The sequence below is a fragment of the Lissotriton vulgaris genome, chromosome 2_2 (assembly GCF_964263255.1).
Source record: "Lissotriton vulgaris chromosome 2_2, aLisVul1.2, whole genome shotgun sequence".
Lineage (NCBI taxonomy): Eukaryota > Metazoa > Chordata > Amphibia > Caudata > Salamandridae > Lissotriton > Lissotriton vulgaris.
In genome coordinates, this window is record NC_141688.1 from 27,740,922 (window position 1) to 27,764,103 (window position 23,182).

A 23,182-nucleotide genomic window follows, 5' to 3' on the forward strand; every position below is an offset into this window, starting at 1 on the left:
CCAATCCCTCGGCCAACTCCAACGACATCACCCCCTCTCAAACCCTCTGCGACTCCCTAGCATCATTTTTCTACAACAAGATTGCAGACATCCACAACAGCTTTGACAACCAACCCGGAAATCAACCCACCCTACCATTTGCTGATCATCTTCCCCCCGTGAACATTCTCAACGACTGGAACCCAATCTCCACTGAGGACACCATCCGCCTAATGAATTCAATCCACTCAGGATCCCCCACAGACCCATGCCCTCACCACATCTTCAACAAAGCAGACTCCGTCATAGCTCCGCACCTCAGAGACGTCATCAACCGCTCCTTCAACTCCGCCACCTTCCCGGAAGACTGGAAACACGCTGAACTCACCGCCCTTCTGAAAAAACCAACAGCGGACCCCACCGAACTCAAAAACTATCGCCCCATCTCGCTTCTCCCATTCCCGGCCAAAGTCATCGAGAAAGCTGTCAACAACCAGCTCGCCACCTTCCTCGAAGCCAACAAATCCCTTGACCCCTCACAATCTGGCTTCCGAGCAAAACACAGCACTGAGACCGCCCTCATCGCAGCAACAGTCGACATTCGAACGCTACTAGACAATGGAGACACAGTCGCCCTCATCCTCCTCGACCTCTCCGCAGCCTTTGACACAGTCTGCCACAGCACCCTCCTACAACGCCTCCATAACATCGGAATCCAAGGAAAAGCACTTGAATGGATCACCTCGTTCCTCACCGGAAGAACCCAGAGAGTCCGCCTTCCTCCATTCAAGTCCGAGGCCTCTGAAGTCATCTGCGGCGTACCACAAGGATCCTCACTCAGTCCCACCCTCTTCAACGTATGCATGAGCCCCCTCGCGGCCATCGCACGCCAACACAACCTCAACATCATCTCTTACGCGGACGACACTCAACTGATCCTCTCTCTCACCAATGACCCCAGCACCGCCAAAACTAACCTACACGAAGGAATGAAAGAAGTTGCCGAATGGATGAAACAAAGCCGTCTGAAATTGAACTCAGACAAAACAGAAGTCCTCATCTTAGGTACATCCCCCTCTGCATGGGACGACTCCTGGTGGCCGGAAGCCCTCGGAAAAGCACCCATCCCGACAGACCACGCACGGAACCTAGGCGTCATCCTGGATTCTTCACTCTCAATGAACAGACAAGTCAACGCCGTATCCTCTTCCTGCTTCAACATTCTTCGCATGCTCAGAAAAACATTTCGCTGGATCCTCTCCGATACAAGGAAAACAGTCACCCACGCTCTGGTCACGAGCCGACTGGACTACGGAAACACCCTCTACGCGGGTACCACCGCAAAACTCCAGAAGAAACTCCAAGGAATCCAAAACGCCTCAGCCAGGCTCATACTAGACCTCCCACGCAACGAACACATCTCTGGTCACCTTAAAGACCTCCACTGGCTACCCGTCAATAAGAGGATCACTTTCCAACTGCTTACCCACGCACACAAATCACTCCACGACATCGGACCAGACTGCCTCAACTCACGACTGTCCTTCTACACCCCCTCCCGCCAACTACGTTCTTCCAACCAAGCCCTCGCCATTGTACCTCGCATCAACAAGACCACCATGGGAGGCAGATCCTTCTCATACCTGGCTGCTAAAACATGGAACTCACTCCCCGCTTACCTTCGCCTTACCCAAAACCACCTTGCGTTCAGAAAGCAACTTAAAACGTGGATATTTGACAAGTAATCATCCTCCCCTTCCTAAGCGCCTTGAAACCCTCTGGGTATGTAGTGCGCTATACAAATCCTATGACTTGACTTGACTTGACACATGGGAATCTATGAAAGTTACCAATACTGGGGAACCAAAGTTACAGGTAAGTAACTAGTTTTCTTGCCCCAGTATTGGAACTTTCATAGATTCCCATGCTTTGTATCAGAGTAGCTAGCAGTAAGTCACCAGTGCTCATTTTGCTACATGAGTATTACAATATCTCTGCATAACCGTCATCGTATGCCAATCATATACCTTGTAACAATACATCAGAAACATTATGTGATACAAAATGTGCAATCATAGGAAGGAGGGATAGAAGGGAAAGCTCACCTCTCATTGGAAAAGATTCCTCAGGTCTGTTCGCTGCTTATGGAAGAGTCCAGGCAGTAATGCTTTGTGAATGTATGGGCACTGCTCCATGTAGCCGCCCTACAAATGTGTTTTATAGGGACTTCAGAGCTGCCGAAGATGAAACTGATCTTGTGGAGTGAGCTCGTACATGTCTCTCCAGCGGCTTTCCTGCCGCTTGGTGGCAATAATAATAAATTGCACTTGAAATCCAGCGTGTGATTCCTTGTTTTGAGAGAGGAAGACCGTTTCAAGGTGCACTAAAAGCCACAAAATGTTGAGATAATTTCTTCAAATCCTTTGTGCGTTCAAGATAAAATTTGAGACATCTCTGGACATCTAAAGAATGTAGAGACCTTCCTGCAGGGGATGTTGGTCGAGGGAAGAATGACTTTAGAACCACTGGTTCGTTCAAATGGAAATCCGAAGGGACCTTTGGACTAAATTTTGGATTGGTCCTTAAAAACACTGTGTCCTTTTTTAACTGTAGAAAAGGATAGAGTTTGCAACTCTCCTAGCTGAAGTGAGGGCTAAAAGGAGAGCTAATTTCCAAGACAAAAATTTTAAGTCCACCCTGTGGATAGGCTCGAATGGAGGTTTCATGAGATGAGCCAGAACCAGATTGAGATTCGAAGCCGGAGGTGGTGGCCGCACAGGAGGAAAAACCTGAAAAGACCTTTCAGGAACTGTTTGATAATTCTAGCAGACCAGAGAGAAGAACCAGAAGCTGTTCTTCTGAATCTTGAAATAGCTGCCAGATGTACTTTGATGGAAGAATGAGAAAAGGCCTGATTTAGCCAGCGATAGAATTTAAGGCAGTATTTGATGAGTGACACCACAGGCAGAAGCACTTCCATTTAGCACGATAGGTTTTGTTTGTACTTGGTGCACGAGCTTGAGTTAGTATCTCCCTACATTCCTGAGGGATATCCAAGCTGTGGAATTCTCTGTGCTCAGGAGCCAGGCCTTCAAATGGAGAGAACTAGGATCTGGATGTATCACCTGTCCCTGGGACATTGTTAATAGAGATGGAACGGGACATAGGTGAAATGGATGGGCCTGAGAACGCAGGAGAAGTTGTGTGAACCAGAATTGGCGAGGCAACGCTGGTGCTATTAAGATCATCCTGCAAGGTTCCATCTTTATTTTCCTGAGAAGCAGTGAGATTAGGGGATTTGGAGGAAAGGCATAAACAAGTGCGCCTAACCAAGACATCGAAAGAGCATTCCCTAGCGACCCCCAATGGTGATACCTGCTTGCATAGTCGGCATTTCCTGTTTTCTGGAGTTGCAAAAAGGTCTATTGTTGGAGTTCCCCAGCGTTGAAACACTTCCTCCAGAATGTCTTGATCCAATTTCCAATCGTGACAGGGCGATTTCAGACGACTAAGGTGTCTGCTGGTGTGTTGAGAGTGCCTGGTAGATGTTCTGCTGAAAGAACGACATTGTGGAGAATTGCCCATTCCCATATTCCCTGGGCTTATTTCGAGATCAGATGAGACCTTGTACCTCCCTGTTTGGTTATGTAATGCATGGCCGTTGTGTTGTCCATCCTGACCGGCACGGTTGCGTCTTGAACTTTCGGCCTGCAAGGAGATCCAAGAGATTGATATGAAGAAAACGCTCTTCTGCGTTCCAGTGACTGCACACTTAGAGGTCCTGTAAGACAGCGCCCCTCCCTTCCATAGAGGCGTCTGTGGTTAAAATCAGAGGGTATGGAGCCATTCGGAAAGAGAGACCTCTTGAGATGTTCTCCTTGATAGCCCCTCAGCCTGCTGCTTTTCTCATGAGAGGAGTGGCCTTTATCTTGTCCTTGAAAGAACCTTCCACTTGGCGCCCACGCATGTTCAGTTGTTCTTGCAAGGGGCGTATTCGCAGTCTGCAATGCGGAACTAATGGTATGCCAGATAGGATCGATCCTAGGAAAGACTAGTATACACGAACTAACAGGGATCGTCTCTTTTGTAAATGGTTGGCAGAGAAGATTAGCTTTTTCTGTCCTTTTTCGGAAGGAAAAACCTTGCAGCTTCTTGTATCCCGAATGGAGCCCAGGAACTTGACCCTCCTGGATGGAATAAAGACTGTTTTTTCCTTGTTGAGATGCAGACCCAGGTGATTGAAAAGTTGGATGTAACTTTCGACTGCCCTTGTCGATGCTTGAGAAGACGGAGCTTTTATCAACCAATCGTCTAGGTAAGGGAAAACTTCTAGTTATTGTTTCCTTAGGATTGTTGCTACCGGGGCCAACACCCTTGTGAATATCCGCGGAGCGGATCTGAGCCCGAACGGCAGTACTTTGAACTGAAAGTGGCTCTTGGCTATTGTGAGGCGTAACTATTTTCTGTGAGCTGGGTGGATTGGAACGTGGAAATATGCGTCCTGGAGCTCCAGAGTCGCCATATAATCCCCTGGATTTAGAAGACATAAGACGTCTTGAAGAGAGACCATTCGGAAAGAGAGTTTTAGGAGATAGGTGTTGAGCTCCCTCAGTTCAAAGATTGGGTGCCACTTTTCTTACGTCTTGTGGATGAGGAAAAACCTGGAATAGAACACTCTTCCTCTTTGAGAAAGTGGCACTGGTTCTATCGCTCCCTTGGTGAGCAATTGACAAACTTTGAGACAGAGAAGATGCAGGTGTTTTGATTCTGTGGCGCGAGGAGCTCTGGGAGATGGAAGGTTTTGGAGTTCTAGTGTATGGCCAAATTGAACGTTATTCAGGACCCACCGATCTGTTATGATCTTCAGCAATCGAGAAAATGTGTAAACCTGCCCCCCATCGGTGTTACAAGTGGTAAAGGACCAGTAGGCTGAGCCAGGAAGCCGCTATTGGCGTTTAGAAGTATCTCTCCCTTGACGTCCTTGTCTATCTCTTGAAGATTGTCGAGAGAAAGATGTCGATTGATTTTGCCCTTGAGAGTACTGAGGCTTGAATGATGGAGAGGATTGTGAATAGGAGGAGTAGCGATGTTGATAACCTCCCCTATATTTAGAGAAACCTTTCCCTCTGGCACCCCGGAAAGGTACTTTTCGATATTGAAGTGTGCCCAAAGATCTTGCCGTCTCTGTATCCTTTTTTAATATCTTGTAAAGCATCATCTATATGCTTGCCAAACAGCATATCTCCATCGAAGGGCAGATCCAGAACTTTATTCTACACCTTCAGGCAAAACCAGGTACATCTCAGCCAACCTTGACGCCTCAGGACCGCTGAACCTGCCAAGGCATGAAAAGCCGTTGTAGCAATGCTCATTGCACAATCTATAATCTCAGAGGAAGATCGTTCACCTTCTTCCAGGATCTTTCTCGTTTCCGCTTTGGCACTCACTGGAAGCTCATCAATGAAAGGAGAGAGATCGCACCACATTTGGCGATCATATCGTCCCAAAACTGCTAGTACGTTCGAGGCCCTAACAAGGAGGCTAGACATAGAGGAAAACCTCTTGCCTACATTTCCCTGCGCCTGCCCTCTCTGTCTGGCGGTGCAGTCAGGGGTGCCGTCGGGTTTCTGGATTTGCTTTGGGTCGCCAGAGAAATAACCGAGTCCGGTCTAGGTTGACCAATAAGACAGGCTAGACTGTCCTCCGGTGCCATATATTTTTTCTCCAGACGTGGTAGAACCGGAGTTACAGTAGCTGTAGATTGCATCACCTTCTTGCCTTCATTCCAAACATGCTCTACTATGGGAATGGAACAAATAGATTTCTTGAAAGGTTCTTTAAAATCAGAGGAAACAGTCTGATTGTACCACAGGAACAGAAAGGCCAAATCTTTCGGATGCTCTTTCCATAAGATTATGAAAGCCCCCTATGTCCACTGGAGGCGAATGCACAAGGTCAGGGGATGGTGAAGCCGGATCTGGGATAACATAATCGTCCCATTCTGCGTCAGGATTTTGGATATGTTCCACATTCTGGTCCTCATCAGATGAATCATCATCATCATCATCTGGCACTGTAACTACATCATGGCCTTCTGTCACAGGTTGTTCTCCCTGCCTTTGAGATGTTAATGCCACAGAAGTATTTTTTTGTAATTTTTTTTATATCCGTTGACGGTTGTCGTAGACGATGTAGACATCGTCGCAGACTGTGTCTTCTACACTGCCATCGCCGTAGACGGTGTTGTCTACACTGCCATCGTCGTAGACGGTGTCGGCTACACTGCCATCGTCGTAGACGGTGTCGGCTACACTGCCATCGGTGTCGGCTACACTGCCATCGTCGTAGACGGTGTCGGCTACACTGCCATCGTCGTAGACGGTGTCGGCTACACTGACATCGTCGTAGACGGTGTCGGCCACACTGGCATCGTCATAGACGGTGTCGGCTACACTGCCATCGTCATAGACGGTGTCGTCTACACTGCCATCATCGTAGACGGTGTCGTCTACACTGTCGACGCTATCGTCGTCGACACAGCCATAGTCGCCGACGCTGTCGTTGGCGACACTGCCATTACCGTCGACGGTGTCGTCGACGGTGTCGAGGAAGAGAGGAGGTTTCAGCTCGACTTCCTCATACCAGCTTCTCCTGTTATAAGTCCCATCCTCTCCTTTACACCTCATTGAGGAGATTTAGTTGGACTGCGCCTGTCAAGACGCATGGGAGGTCTTTTTAGAGGCTTTTTGAGGAACTTCCTTTGTAAGTCCCATCCTCTCCTTTACACCTCAGTGAGGAGATGTAGTTGGACTGCGCCTGTCAGACCCATGGGAGGTCTTTTGAAGGCGTTTTGAGTGCACTGCTCACAAGAAACCGGGTGAGATTGTATTCCTTCTCAGATCTTCACGAAAACACAGCAGACTAGGCCTCATCACTGTCATACTAGAGACTGGATCTGTTCTAGATTTTAGCTTCTGGACCCAGTTGAAAGACGGCCCTCACGGACCCTTATGTTTATCTTACCTAGAACTTGTTGTCTGGATACAGGCAATAAATGCCATCTTATGAGGGTTATTCACCTATCGCCTCCTCTTACAACAGGTGGCACTAGCTCTAAAAAGGCCTTTTTTCTCCATGTCTGAGGATGAAAAAAAAGGGAAAACAGCTTCCTGAAGAGAATACAGTTGAAATCCAAAAGTTGAAGAGAAATCTGAGCAGAGCTCAGTGGAGACTCCCTTAGCACAACGTGCAGTAGAAAATCTGAGGCTCTCTCATGAGGGTTCTATAGGGTGAGGCTAATCTGATTGGTTGTTGCAAAATGTTAGTCTCTTTTACAAAAAGAGGTAGATATGCTACAAAATGAGATGAGGCCTAGGCCTTTCTTTCTCTTTTGTACATACTGCTATGGTATTTTCTATTTACCGAGGCTCCCAGGCTGACGACGGGGAATGATACAAAGCATGGGAATCTATGAAAGTTCCAATACTGGGGCAATCTCCACTTAAAGTTTGGCTCCATAAACACAAAGTAGTATGGTGTTCTGAGTGTTCCCGCAAAATGAATGGACCTCTTCAAGGAAGCCAAAAGAGCTTCAATAAAATAAATTTTCTTTATCCTTCAAAGGAAGAGGCACAGCTTAGTATATCTGATCAAGAACTGTGACCCCCCTGTGCATACCAGAAAGAGGCATTAGTGCTTTCTGTTCTTTAGTTAATTAAACCTAGTTTCAATTCTTTCTCACTGGAAGTACATTTAGATGTCATTATAGCATATAGTAAATAGCATTCTCGAGCATACCTTACCAGCTTTGCAATGATAAATGACCTTTTGAAAGATCTAATTGGAGTACTCCACAGGTCCCCCTCCCCAGTTCCGAGGCCAGCTTATTTTTGGGAACATAACATAACCTGTACCATATTATTGATTCATCCATTTGTATGTACGAACAAGTCAGACTTTTAAACACCTAACTTGGAAGGTTAAAGACTATTACATCAGCCAAGAGGGTTAGTAAGAACCAGGCCCTGTACAAATTACACACTTTTCCAGCACCATAAGATTACTCTTAGGATTCCCCCTCCCTTTAATTCTAAAGTGATATTGGGTTACAGAAACAGAGAATTTTACTTCCTTCTTTTTTTCTCAATTATTCTATTCCAGCAGAAAATATCGTCACCTCTTTGAAAGGAAAAGTCATAACAGCTCTTTTTAAAACACAGACATTAATGTGCAGGTTTTACTCATAGTAAACAGACCACTAAAAGATGGATAGTCCATACACTTGCTAATGTTACCAGCATGCAAACTCTCACTCCTCCAGTGACAATAATATAGCCTTGGAATCCATATCAAAACCAACAACAATCACCTGCAGCACAGTTACCAGTTCTACATACGTTAGGAACTTCAATCTTGGTGTGGCAGAACTAAGTAGGTGAGGTAAATGTGAAAGCATCTTTATAATGCTTAAAATTTAATGATTTAAAACTAAGAACAAGAATCTCGGGAGAAACACTTTATGGAAGGACAATGATTCAAGACGCAATTGCATGTAAAGTTCTCTTTATGCAACAATCCTGATACTTGGACTTTCAGAAAGCAAATCTCCATCGCACTCCGTGAAAGAGGATGAAATTATGGTGATAAAGCTTAACTTTGACTGAGACCATACTCAGAATTCAGCTGCAAACTTACTAGCCAATACACATCAATATGCAACGTACACTGACAAAGCCATATGAAGTAAGCCATGCTCTCTAAACAGGAGGGCTACTGAGGGTCCAGGAATCTTGTGCATCCTCACAAAGGTATACTAAATAGGCCTGGGAGAAACTGTCATTACACAGTAGTAATTTTGCATTACACTTTTGACTTAGAATTATCAAAAATTCTGTGATTGTGCATGTTCCCGTAATTATGAGTAATTTGGCACAAAAACCCTACCACAGTAGCATAAGAACAATTAACTTAGCGGGCAAGAATGGCTGCTTCTGTTCGTGTTCTGGTACATTTAGTGCTATTTTCTTAGTGCCAAATGCATCCTTGGATCCATTTTGGGTGCTAGGGTACATTTTGCACCAAGAAAATGGTGCCAAATGTTGGGTTACGGTCCATGAATACTTTTGTTAAACCTTTGGGTAATTATGTTAAAGCAAATGACGCATGTTACTGCCAGCACTAATACTAAATGGTTTACCATGCCTGCAATGTGTCATAGCGAAATAATTAACTACTTAGACATTAGAGGGTACCAAATCCATTGGCTTCCAGTTTCTACCCAAAAGCAATCATTCCCAATGGTGGTATTTTACAGTGTATAATCCGTTTTAAATGAAAACAAGAACTCTTAAATATGTCTAATTTTGCCATAGAAGGTTGTGCAGGGATCGTTCCATAAATTGTTTACACCTCCTTTTATCTCTTTTTATCCAGGCACAACACATTAAAAAATAGACAACCAACCTACTTGATTGACCGGTAGGATCAAATGGAAAAATCATCTGCAATACTTTGAGGTGTTAGTAGAGTGACCTGAGGTTCTATCCTTTATTAGGTGCTAGTGAAAAAAATCATCTTGAGTCTGTAATGTTGTGAGAGCAATTTCAGTCAGGAAGGCCCTGTTGTAATCATTAAGGTGGAATATTATCATTAGATGGACTGAGAATGACCCATGGTGTGAAGTGGCGAGGCAGGTAATAAATTGTGGCATATGATCATAGGTGAGGCCCAACATCCAGAGATCACTGAATTTGGTGGATGTCCTTCCCCAGTGGGATGTCTGCCAGGTGAATGACGTGACGATGTCAAACCCTGCACTCAAAATACACTGGGCATATCCAGTGAACTGCAGCGATTTAGATTGCTGAGCACAGGCTTTGTAGTCAATGTCTGCTGACAACTGACAAACTGGGCTCTGGTACTGGCCTTTAACCAAACACTGCATTCAGGCCACCACTCACAGAACCCATTACACATCTGGTCCTAACCTTCGGGCAGGCCCTTTGCCCAGCCTTAAAAGCCACAGAGCTGGCAGGCGCTTGGGACAAGGTACTGGTTTTGGGCATGCCCTGCAGTCTCATCTACATTATTGCATTTTTGTTATGACTCGCATATACGCCACAGATATTATTTCTCTTTCTCAAGCTAGAGAATATAGCAGATTTAAATTCCTCTCCAATACATTATTTTTCCTGAATTCAAGCTATCATTCTGCCTTTAGCAAGTGTCTCCAAATTATTTATATCACCCTACTCCAATGCTTTGCTTAATCTTTTACCAGTCACTATAATACACAAGTCCTTCCTGATTGCACAAAAAAATGTATATATATTCCCTCTGGGACATGTATGTATGTAATGCTCCTGTCCTTCTGAACTCTATTTCCATCCATTTTATCCCTGAATCCTTTTGTGCACAACCTTTTTATCTCTCATAGGCTTCTTTGATACTTTAATCATTTCATTTTTCCTCAATCCTCTAGGAAGTTCACCTACATATTCTCTTTTTGAATGTACTTTTCCTGCTGGTCTCCAAAACCCATTTCCAAAACCTTTGAATCTTACCATGGACCTGTGGATCAAAGATAAACGACTCTTTGCTTTGTTCTCTGCAAACTCCAAGCTGCTGATATCTTTAAGTCGAGCCCGATACTTATTCATCTGCTCAACAACAATAAGTTCAACACACCTGTGAAACACAACAGTGCAAAGTTTAAACAATGTTCAAATAGCAGTGAGAAATGCAAGATCATAACAAACAGTGGGTCATATTCACAAAGATATTTTATATTTTCGAATGTAAAAGTGTGTCCGTCAAGAATAGAAAAGGATTTCAGGGAGGCCTAAATACACTTACTGCTGAGGTTTCTTTTGCCACGAGTGTGGAGAATCACAAGGACTAGGAAGGATTTTAATGGAAAAAGTCCAGTTTACAAAACAGGGAAGCAGGAAGTTCAGTGAAGAATCTTCCATTACAATAACCACCAAATAGCCTTTGTGGCTTCTTGTGACCTGAAGGCACAGCAGAGGAAGCCTGTAGCATGCTGAGAGACGTGGCATGACTTCACAAAACTCTTGGATTCCCTGTGGTGTTGAAGGTCTTGGAAGAAAAAAAGTTACCTACCTGTAAACTGTGGTTCTCCATTATTGGTATCTTTCACATATTCACATGCTTGAATCATTCCCTGTCATCTAAGTGGTAGTCCAACGGTACATCAAAAGCATTAAGTAATAACTTTAACATTGAAGTTAATGGAGAAAAAAACAAACATTCACTTTAACATCTCGTCCTAGTCATTAGGAATACTCCAAATTCCAGACAAGGTGACAGCACCCTCAAGAACCCCCTCTGCAGTGGCTCCAGCCTCTCAGATTTTCAAACACAAGTGAAGTTTAAGTGTATAAAAGTAACTAGGGGAGCCTGTATGGGGAGGAGGGTGGGTCGCATGTGAATCTATGAAAGATACGAATACTGGAGACCACAGTTTGCAGGTAAGTAACTTATTTTCTTCTCCAGTATTGGGGTATTTTTCATAGATTCACATTCTTGAATCTGAATGTATAGCAGTAGTATTATAGGCATGTGTGCGGATGTATGGCATGCACAATAAACATATGTAAACATGTACGTGGTACAAGGAATCACAAATACACACACACACATATATATATATATATATACACATATATTTATATATACACACACACACACATATATACACACACCTATATAGACATTTACATGCACATGTGTATTTAGATATGACAGTGTATACACAAAAAAAAACTAATTCAGTTGTAAACAAAATAAAAGGAATAGTCAAACCATACCGGAAGGTGGGAAGGAGAGAGTCTCACCTAAATGAAAAAGATTACAGAGAACCGCTTTCCCTACAGCTGAGTCAGCATTGCTTGTGGCTCACAAACAATTTTATCAAGGTAGTTAACGCACCCATTAAAAAGATTTAGTGGATTAATTAACCTTTTTTAAGTTCACCCACTTCTCACGTCTACACCCCCACTAGAGCCCTCACACCCACATGCACCAACTGGCAGGAACAAAAGATCTCCGGTAAAGAGCCCCTTTATGGGTGCCCGTCAGACATTGCAGCGCCAGCCTGACGAGGAGCAAAACCCAGATGATGAAGCATGACACCTAGCTTGCTGGGTGTGTGAGGGTTTTAGTTCCGAAAGGAGGATTCCCCTTTACCCCCTCTTCACTTCACGTAGTATTGGTTCATTTTTTCTTCTTCCCCTGGGGAACACAGTATCCTTCTTGGATGATATTCCAAACAATAATGGCATATTAACGTGTGACTGCTGGACCAAGTTGCTGCTCTGCAAATCTGTTGTATATGCACACTGGCTAACAGGGCTGTCGAAGAGGCAACAGCTCTTGTAGAGTGATCATACAGTAGTTAGAGACAAATACGATTGACACCGGTAGTCTGGTAGAGCCAGTTTGTGATGCTTTCTATAATTATTTTTTTCAGATTTTACAAATGCTAGCCGACACGTGTTTCATCAACAGGGTAAAACCTGTGACTCATCAGGGCTGTAGGCGGCGCGGTACGAGATGTGGTATCGGTGATCGTACGAAAGGTAGAGGAATGGAGTAATGGAAAGTAAGTAAACGAACTAGTCCAAGCCGGGTACGACTGACAGGAGGTAACCTAGGGTGATAGGTTACTGCCGAGCTGTGACGCTGGATGGGTCCAAGGACTGAAAAAAAGAACTATATAAAGCATCACAAACTTGCTCTACCAGACTACCGGTGTCAATCTTATTTGTCTCCAACTACTGTATGATCATAACCACACTTGTGCCCAGTACCTGTTGAATATTTGCATGGTGTTAAGGCATCCCACGCCCGAACACCTTTTTAGAAGTTTTAGGGTTCTCCTCTACACTGGTAGCACCCTTTAACCAAATTTTGTTGTCCATCATCACACATTACAAAAGAACTGTTTGAGCGCCCCTGTCCTGTTTACCCCAAACCCACAGCAGATTGCATATCAGCTCTTGTAGAGTGAGCTTTCGCTGTCAAAGGCAGTGGTTTGCCTGCTTGTTGATGGCATAACTGTAAAGCTGCTGATATCGAATGCACTATAGTCTATTTAGTAACAGGTTATCCCTGCCGGATTCCCATATGCCACAAACTGCTGGTCAGTTTTTCTGGATGCTGGTGGTCTTCTGCAAAAAGAATATTATACATCTTTTGAGATCTAAGGAGTGTAATGATCTTTCCACTGGTGTTTAAGGATGTGGGAAAAAAGTCTTTTAATATGACTGGGGTTCATTTAAATGAAAATCCAATGAGACCTTGGGGATGAAAGTAGGATTAGTACGAAGTATAATAGAGTCCCTTGTAAACTGAAGGAAAGGGTGAGGAATAGTGAAAGCTTGTATGTGGCTTACTCGTCAAGCTGACGTAAGAGCCAGAAGATCTTTTCCATGTGATATATTTGAGGTCCTCTCTATGAATGGGCTCAAATGGTCCTTTCATAAGTAGCGTCAGCACAATGTTGAGAGGCCAAGGCAGAGGTGGCAGCCTCATTTGTGGGAACATCCGAAAAAGCATTTTAGAAATTGTTTCAAAATTCTTGACGAACAAATGACTGTGACCCATTATGCTGTCAAAATCTGGATATTGCGGCATGGAAAACCGTAATGAATGAAACGGGAGAGACCGGACTTAGCCCGCTGTAGGACAAAAGGTAGTAACTGCTCTGTTGGCGACTCAATAGGATGTACCTCAGAGCTTGAAAACTAATGCAAGAATCTTTTCCATTTGAGCTTGTAAGTCTTTATAGTGGACAGTAGACAATCAGCAGGGATGGCTAGACTGGCAGACTCATAGTGTTCTGGAGCCAAGCCGACATTCGAATAGATATTGGGTCTGGATAACGGACCTGGCTCTGATTCATCGTAAAAAGGTTTGGTATCAGACGTAACAGAATGGGTTTGCACTCCGAGAGAAAGAGGAGCTCATTGAACCAGAACTGGCGAGGCTACCTGGGTGGTATGAGAAGTATTCGGGCAAGGTTCCTTCCTCATCTTCCGGAGCACCCTTGGAATTAAAGGAATCGGAGGAAAAGCATAAGCATATATCTTTGACCATTTGATCAAAAACTCATTGCCACACGATCCTTATTGGGGTAGCCAGCTGGCGAAGAATCGGCATTTGCGGTATTGATTAGTTGCAAATGGGTTTAAATTCAGTTTGCCCCATGATTGAAAGAGGTGATCCAACGTTGGTTGGTGCATGTCATGAAGTACCTGGTCGGTTTAAGGGGGAGGAGGAAAGCGAGGATACCTTTGCCCCTTATGTCTCTCCCTTGCTCTATTTTCAGCCTCCCCTAGATGCAATTGAGAACTGACTGAAGGAGGAGTTCTCTCTGCCTGACTTCCTGGATTCCGGGCCGTCCCACGTGATGGAATCACATGAACCTATCAGCAGCTCTGATAACCCGTACCCGGCCTCCCGAGAAAACGTCATCTCAGGTGGGAAGAACTGGCAGAAGGAGCACCGAAAAAGTGTGGAAACCAGAGAAGTGACCGAGCCAGAGGACGCCAGCGAAAGGAACCAACTGGCTAGGAAAGTCAAAGCGAGAGGTCGTCCGGAGACGCCGAGAAGGGAACCGGACCCGTTGCAGCAACACAAAAGGACCAGCCGCGCTCCTGGAGGGAGTGGCTTCCTAAGGTACGTGACCGCTTTAGAAGACTATTCCTCTGAGAGTCCTCAGATGTCAGTAGTTTGAAATAGAGGGAAGGTGAGGGGGACGGAGGTTACGAAATCTTACACTGGTGATGATAACCGGGTGTGTTGTGACCCCCCCTCACTCCTTAGACCCTCAGAGCTTCTGCACCTGGGAAAGTTGTCCTCAAAACACCTTTTTTTTGTTTTTGTTTCCCCGAGGCAATATACCTTTGACATGGCCTGAAGAGATCAGAGCTCCTACCTTAGAAGACCCAAGTACCGGAAAGAGAGACTGATCAGGACGAAGAATAAATAAAGTTTATGTTCTATCTTGGCCTTATATCTCTCCTGGTCATCCTTATAGTCTCCCTAGAGCCACAGTGCAGTTCCCACTCGTAGCTGGCAGAGATTGACCTGTTCAGGGAATCTGCATGGATATTGGCCACTCTTGGAACATGTTCCACTGTTAAGATTATCTGGTGTTGAATTGCCCAATCCCAAATATGTTGAGCTTGTAGAGATAGCGTACTTGATCTTGTTCTGCCTTGTTTGTTTAGATAGTGCATACTTGTAGAATTGTCTGTCTGGATTAAAACTGATGCTCCTGTGATTTTTGAGCCAGGAAAATAGCCTTGAGTTACTACACTTTTGTAGGGAGCGTTGTTGGCTGTCCTATTTGCCCTTGACTGTTAAACCCTCCAGATGTGCTTTCCTAACCTTTGAGGGAGGCGTTGGTTGTAATGCAAATGCTACTTACCAGTATGCATCTGTTCTTGGCATGTAGGGCTGCTGACATTCATATCTGTGCATAGATCGCCGCCTAGTGTTGGGTCCGGATGATTGCACATTGTTGTCCTGGAAGAGTCTTCGAAGTATCACGAGATAGGTGGCTCCTCCCCTGGACTACAGTGCGCATGGGCATCGACTCCATCCCCAGATTGTTTTTAACCATTGTGGCCGAGATGGAGTGAACTTTGTGAACGGTCCGCTCTCGACAGACGGCCACCGGGAACCAACGGAGGAGGGATTCCGACCTACGGCATACCGCCATTCGAGAAAACTAACCCGTTTTCTGATGTTTCCTAATTGATGGATCCCCTCCCGGTTAATACCTGATACACACCGCTATTCAGCGCTTTAACCCTGAAGTCTCTAATACGCCCATAAGAGTTTAACAGAGCGGATATAAGGCGTTCTTGCTTATAACTCCACTGGATACTCTACTACTACCAATCAACATTTTTTGAATATAAATAATCCTAGTGTCTCTCTCGAATTTACCCACGTGAAACATCACCATATTTCCAGACTATTCTCAACCCATACCCAGGAGTTGAGTCAGAAGCCCTGAAGAGTCGTGTTGACTCAACGGCACACGTGTCGGCATATTGTGATATTCATCAAGTCTGGATACAATAAATCTTCACCCCGCTGGGACAAGAAACACACCAAAGAATCTGCTTCTATTTTATTATTGATACTTGCTTATTGTACTCAATTGTGTAACACTCTTTTGTAGTTGCGAGAGCAAAGCTGTATAATTATCGAATAGTCTCTGACTTGTTAGACGGTTAAGGGTGTTTTTCCGCCTGCTCTTAACGCACTACACAGCTACCAATTTCTAACTATACACAGTAACGTAAGATTTGAGGAGGTGCGCCCCTGATATCTGAACTCTAAAAACCCCCTAGCAGCTAACTTTGTGAATGATGACCATGCTATGAAATGATATGTAAACACTGCAGCTGCTACAGGCGCCGGGGAGGAGGGTGGCCGATATGAATGTCAGCAGCCCTACATGCCAAGAACAGATGCATACTGGTAAGTAGCATTTGCAGTTCGAGGCATGTGGGCTGCTGAATTCATATCTGTGCATAGAATACATAGCAGTCCCTCCATTAGCGGCGGCCGCCCGTGCCAGCTGCAGCAGTTTGGAAAAGTGTCTTGAGAACAGCCTGCCCTACAGCTGCCTGCTGCTTGGAATGCACGTCTACACAGTAATGTTTAGTAAATGTATGTGTGGTAGACCATGTGGCTGCTCTACATATGTCCTCTAAGGGAATGTTTCCAAGGAAGGCCATAGAGGCCCCCAACTTTCTGGTGGAATGGGCTCTTGGGGGAATTGTAAGAGTGCGTTTAGCTTTCACATAACAGATCTGAATACATTTCACGATCCACCTAGCAATACCTGCCTTGGAAATAGCGTTACATTTGTGGTGAGACACAAAGGCAACGAAAAGCTGCTTAGTTTTTCTAAAATCCTTGGTCCTATCAATGTAATACATCAGGGCCCTTTTAACGTCAAGGGTGTGGAGCATCCGCTCCGCCAGTGACTCAGGATTTTGAAAAAACACTGGCAACTCAATAGTTTGGTTCATGTGGAACTGAGACACAACCTTGGGTAGAAATTTAGGGTTAGTGCGGAGCACTACCCTGTTAGCATGAACCTGGAAGAATGGCTCTTGGATTGTGAGGGCCTGCAGCTCACTGACCCTCCGTAGCAATGTAATTGCGACTAAGAAAGCCACTTTCCAAGTCAAGAACTGAAGTTCGAAAGAATCTAGTGGCTCAAAGGGAGGACCCATCAGTCTTGTAAGAACCACATTGAGGTTCCATTCTGGAGCTGGTGGGGTCCGTGGTGGAATGACCCTTTTGAGTCCTTCCAGAAAAGCTTTGATAGCAGGCACTTTGAAAAGTGAAAGGTGCTGTCTATTCTGGAGGTATGCGGCCATCGCAGACAGGTGAATGCGGATGGAAGTATATGCCAAATTACACTGGTACAGGTGGAACAGGTAACAGATGATGCTCTGAATGGAAGCATCTAGTGGATTAATGTTGTGGTTTGCGCAATAAATGACCAACCGCTTCCATTTGGCCGCATAACATGCTCTAGTAGTGGGCTTCCTTGCCTCCCGAATGATGTCCATGCAATTGGGAGGAAGGTTAAGGTAGCCAAACTCTAGGACCTCAGGAGCCAGATCGCCAGGTTGAGCTGTCGCGGATCCGGGTGCTGAATGTCGCCATGGCTCTGCGTCAGAAGGCTGGGTGTGAGATGAAGCCTTTGATGCGGTACCACGGACAGTTCCAGAAACGTGGTGTACCATGGTTGGCGAGCCCACGTCGGAGCAACCAGGATGAGAGTCATCGAGTGTTGCCTGAGCTTGCGCGCCACCAGCGGTATCAGGGGTGCTGGGGGAAAAGCGTACGCAAATTTGCCTGACCAGTTCATCCATATCGCATTGCCCTGCGATTGCAGGTGTGGGAACCTGGCGGCGAAGCTTTGGCATTTTGCGTTCTCCCTTGTGGCGAACAGGTCTATCTCTGGATGACCCCATGTTTGAAAGTACGGCTGGAGTACTGACGGATGTATCTCCCACTCGTGCATTTGGTGGCTGTGCCTGCTGAGCAGGTCCGCCATCTGATTGTCTTTGCCTGGGAGGTGTTCTGCCATGAGGAAGATGTTCCTCTGAATGGCCCACTTCCACATGCTCTGAGCCAGAGGAGACAGCTGTGGAGAGTGTGTTCCTCCCTGCTTCTGAATGTAGTACATGGCAGTCATGTTGTCCGTCCGGATCAACACGACCTTGTTGCACAGATGTACTTTGAACGCCTTTAAGGCCATGAAGATCGCCATCAGTTCTAGCACATTGATGTGCATCTTCCTCTGCTGTAGTGTCCATAGTCCCTGCACTCTGTAATGGAGTACATGCGCTCCCCAACCCTGGAGAGATGCGTCCGTCTTCAGGATAATCTGTGGCACAGGCTCCTGGAACGGTCGGCCCTGGCAAAGGTTTTGTGGATTCCACCAATGCAGAGAGTTGTGTGCCCGACCGCTCACCAACACTAGGTCTTTCAAATGCCCGTGAGCCTGAGTCCACTGACGTGCTAAGCACTCCTGAAGCGGACGCATATGTAGTCTCGCGTGCAGGACAATGGAGATGCAGGAGGCCATCATGCCTATCAACTGCATGAACACTCTTGCTGGAAGCGAGTGCTGAGGTCTGAATCTTTGGATCAGCGACTGAATGCTGGCGACTCTCACTGAATTCGGCTGCGCAGTGGCCGCCAGAGTGTTTATGGTCGCACCCAGATACTGCCGTATGTGGGCGGGCTGGAGATGGGATTTTGGGTAATTCAGTGAGAACCCCAGATCGTGCAGAAGGTGAATGGTGTGGGACACGTGGTCAGCGCACTGCTGGTTCGACTTTGCTTGAATGAGCCAGTCGTCCAGATAGGGGTAGACGTGGATGTTCTGACGTCTTAGATGCGCCGCCACCGTCGCTAGGCACTTTGTGAAGACCCTGGGCGCTGTGGTGACCCCAAAAGGCAGAACCTTGAACTGGTAGTGCTGGTTTTGAATGGTGAACCTTAGGTATTTTCTGTGTGAAGGATGCAGAGGAATGTGAAAGTATGCATCCTTGAGATCCAGAGTTGCCAGGAAATTCCCTTGCCGAAGCAGTGGGAGAACCTGCTGCAGTGTGAGCATATGGAAATGTTCTGACAGAATGTACAAGTTGAGAGGTCTGAGCCTGAGGTCTAGGATGGGCCTGAGGGATCCGTCCTTCTTTGGAATTAGAAAGTACAGGGAGTAAACCCCTGTACCCCTTTCTTGCAGTGGAACGAGCTCTATTGCCCCTTTTTGCAGCATGACGTTGACTTCCTGCTGCAACAAGTGCAAGTGCTCGCCGGACATAGGACGGCTTTTTGGAGGTATGTTGGGTGGAGTGGAGGTGAGCTCCAGACAATAACCGTATTGGATAAGAGATCTGACCCACCTGTCCGTGGTGATGGACTTCCACACGGGCAGGAACTGCTGGAGTCTCCCCCCGACCGGTGTTGCGTGGTCGGGGGGCAGTGACAAGGCGTCACTGTTTGCTGGCGGTGGAGGACCTGGAGCTGTTATTTCCACGTCCTCTGCCTTTGACGTTGTTGCCACGGTATCCACCCCGACCCTTGTTGGTATATGAGGATTGGGTGTTACTTTTATAGAATTGCGTAGATTGTGACGCTTGACCCCTTGAGGTGCCTCTGTTATTGGAGCGGCGAAAGGAACCACCCCGAAACTGCTGGGACTGCAGGGCACCCATAGATTTAGCAGTGTCAGTGTCTTTTTTCATTTTTTCGAGGGTGGCATCCACTTCTGGCCCAAACAGGTGGTCTGGATTGACAGTTTGGTTTAGGATGGTAGTTTGAATGTCAGGTTTAAAGCCTGATATTCTGAGCCATGCATGTCGGCGCAGCAGAACGCTAGTGTTTATTGCTCGTGAGGCGGTATCAGCCACATCTAGAGCGCACTTAATTGAGGCATTTGTGATAAGTTTCCCCATCTGAATTAACATTTCAGCTGCCTCCTTATACTGATCTGGTAAGTGCTGTAGAAGGGTTTCTAGAGTGTAATAGTGTGCCCTGTCTTATCGTGCAAGTAGCGCCTGCGTGTTGGATATGTGCCACATATTGGCTGCCTGCGCAGCAATACGTTTCCCCGAAGCCTCAAACACTTTTGATTCCTTGTCTGGGGGAGGAGCATCACCCGTAGTCTGTGAGTTGGCTCGTTTGCGTGCGTTGGAGACAACCAAAGAGTCTAGTGGCAACTGTCCTTTGATATACGTTGGATCAGTGGGCGCTGCCTTGTACTTTTTGTCAATACGAGGTTTAATGACTCTTGCCCGGGTGGGCTCCTTGAAAACCTCTGGCGCATGTTTTAACACTCCTTTGAGCATTGGCAATGTCTTAACAGTCTTTTCAGCCACTGAAAAGGTATCAAAAAGAAAATCGACGTCCACTGGGTCTGCATGGAGGTCGACGTCATGATTGGCTGCAGCTCTTTCAATTAGAGCGTTGAAGGCCGCAGAGTCTTCTGTTGGGGAAGTCTTTGCAGCAAAAAACTGCGGCTCCTGTCCCGAATGAGGGTCCCCAGGGTCGCCCCCGGCAGACCATGGCTCAGTGACATTCTCCGGGTCCGAGTAAACTGGATAGGCATACTCATCCTCATCGTCTCCATCACCCTCCCCAACATTAGAATGAGTGGGTGAGAGTTCCTGACTTTGTGGAGATGCAGGCTCCATAGGGGCAGACGCACCCGCAGAGTCCAACTTCTTTTTAAGTGGGATGTGGAAATGCTCCAACGCCGGCTCCGGGGTGAATTTCCGTTTAAGGAGAGAGAGCTTGCCTGTGTTGGCGTCGATGACCACCTCTCGACGCTCCTCCTCCGCCAGTGGTTGGTGGCGCGGGTTTGGAACCACCAACGATGCTTTCGGCGTCGAAGTCAACTTTAAAGGCGCTCCGGCCCCATGTTTCGCAGCGAAAACCTTTGGCGCCGTCTTCGGCGGCAACGTGAAGAGAATCGGCGTCTGCGCCTTCGCCGGTTTCTGTAGCGGCTTGGGCGGCACAGTGTTCTTTGGCTCGACCGCCGCGCCCCCCTCCCGAATACGCTGAAGGGACTCCGTGACCTTCTTGGTGAACGAGGCGGAGGGACGGACCGGCTCGAGAGAGTCTTCCGAAGCCGGGTTTGGGTCGGCAACCAAAGCCGCAGTCTTCGGAGCCGACGCAGCTCCCCCCTTTGCCTTGTCAAGTGGAAGCGGTGCAGCCAGAGGCTTGGGGTCGTCCTGCCGCTTCTTAGGGGCCTTCTTATGGTCATCGACCTTCTTGGCGTCGACGCAACTCTTCAGAGCGTCGACCAACTTCGGCGCCGCCGCAGCCGCGTCGGGCGTTTTCGACTTCGGCTTCGGCACCGTGGTCTTCGGATCGGCCATTTTGGCGTGGCTCTTGAGCTCGACGGCCATCTTGGATTTCTTCGGCGCCGAGGCCTCCGAAGCCTTTGATCCAACCAGTGCGACTTGCGCTTTCGGTTTCGATACGGGTGTCGTCGACACCGATGGTTTCACTTTCGGTTTCTGCATTGGGAGTGGTGCCGCACCGATGTCAGTGGCCGGGCCGGAAGGCGGAGCTGTGGGACGGGTATAGAGGTCTTGGGTAAGGCCCGAAGGCGATCCCTCGACCTGGGCCTCATAATGGCTGATGGCCCCGGAGTCAGTCTAAGGAAGCTCCTCCTCCGAGCTATCCTCTACGGTGCCAATGGCCCCGTCGTCGTCCCCTACCTCCTCGACGACTTCCTCGAACTCCTCGTCTTCCGCGTCGTAGTGTTCCTCGACCTCCGACGCCGGGTTAGAGTCCGAGACATTCAGGATGGTGTCGTCGTTAACATCCTCCTCGAAGATGTTCGCCGGAGGGGGTGCCGAACTCTGGGCCTGCAGTCTTGCGGCCCGGCGTAGCTTGAGAGTCTTCTTCGACCGGAACTTGGAGCAGGCCATACACTTGGCCTCGTCGTGGTCCGGTGACAAGCACTTATTGCACACTGGGTGCACGTCTATGTGCGGGTACTTCGAGGCACACACTGGGCACCTCTTAAATGGACTTTGTTCCATGATGAAGTAGTCTGGAGCGTCGTGTAGGCCCGTCCGCGCCGAAAGCACGCGGAAAGGCAGCAATGGTTCGGAGCCGATGAACAGACAAACCCGAACGATAGACAATACCGACGCGAGTCCTAAAGACCTTTTGGTCTCAAGTAAAGAAAGTTAAACAACTATCGATTCCGACAGAGGGAACCGAAACACATCTGAACCCAATGGCGGAAAAAAACAATCTGGGGATGGAGTCGATGCCCATGCGCACTGTAGTCCAGGGGAGGAGCCACCTATCTCGTGATACTTCGAAGACTCTTCCAGGACAACAATGTGCAATCATCCGGACCCAACACTAGGCGGCGATCTATGCACAGATATGAATTCAGCAGTCCACATGCCTCGAACTTAAGTATTACAGCGAGTCTATTAAGAACGACTGGCATGTGGCTATGTTCGGGATAAAAGTCCACCACTGAAGTGCATCTTTCATCTGTGGTGTTAAGATGATATCGTTGAAGGACCCTGAGATTTGTAACCACTGACTGTCTAGTTCTTTTTGCAAGGGTCACATCTGCAAGCGGCAGTTGGGAATGAGGGGAATGCAGGAGGACAGCATTCCCAAAAGCAATTTGTACTTCTGTATTGAAATGTACTTTTTTTTCGAGGAGTAGAGCTGCCAGCCTGCAAATCTTTTCCTGCCTTTCCAGTGAGGCAAAGGCATTTGCCTGTTGAGTGTTCATAGTTGCCCCCAAAAATGTTCTGACCCTCGAGGGGATTAGCTGAGAATTTGGAACATTGATGGACAGCCCCAAGGAATGGAAAAGGAACAGGGAGTGCTGAGTATGACTGCTTGACAATGTAAAGGATTTTGCTTCTATGAGACAATCGTTCGGGTAGGGGAAAATCAGAATCCCTGCTCGTCATAGCTGGGCCGCCACGGGTGCCAGAACCTTGGTGAACATTGAAGGCACCAACCGAAGGCCAACTGGGAGAACCCGGAACTGATAGTCCATGCTAGCCACTCTGAAGTGTAAGAATTTTCTGTGTTTGGGGAGAATGTGGATATGGACATGTGCGTCCTGAAGATCTAAGGTAGTCATGTG

General features: G+C 47.0%; 1 protein-coding gene across 5 annotated transcripts in view; it reads right to left on the reverse strand.

The window, feature by feature from the left end:
- The window catches only part of MYO9A (myosin IXA), a 1,208,318-nt gene that overhangs the window by 55,805 nt on the left and 1,129,331 nt on the right, over positions 1 to 23,182 (reverse strand). For all 5 annotated transcript variants that reach the window (XM_086959231.1, XM_086959230.1, XM_086959229.1 and 2 more), the window contains one exon: positions 10,542 to 10,665. In XM_086959231.1, the coding sequence (XP_086815357.1) occupies positions 10,542 to 10,665 (124 nt within the window). The remainder of the gene's footprint in view (positions 1 to 10,541; positions 10,666 to 23,182) is intronic.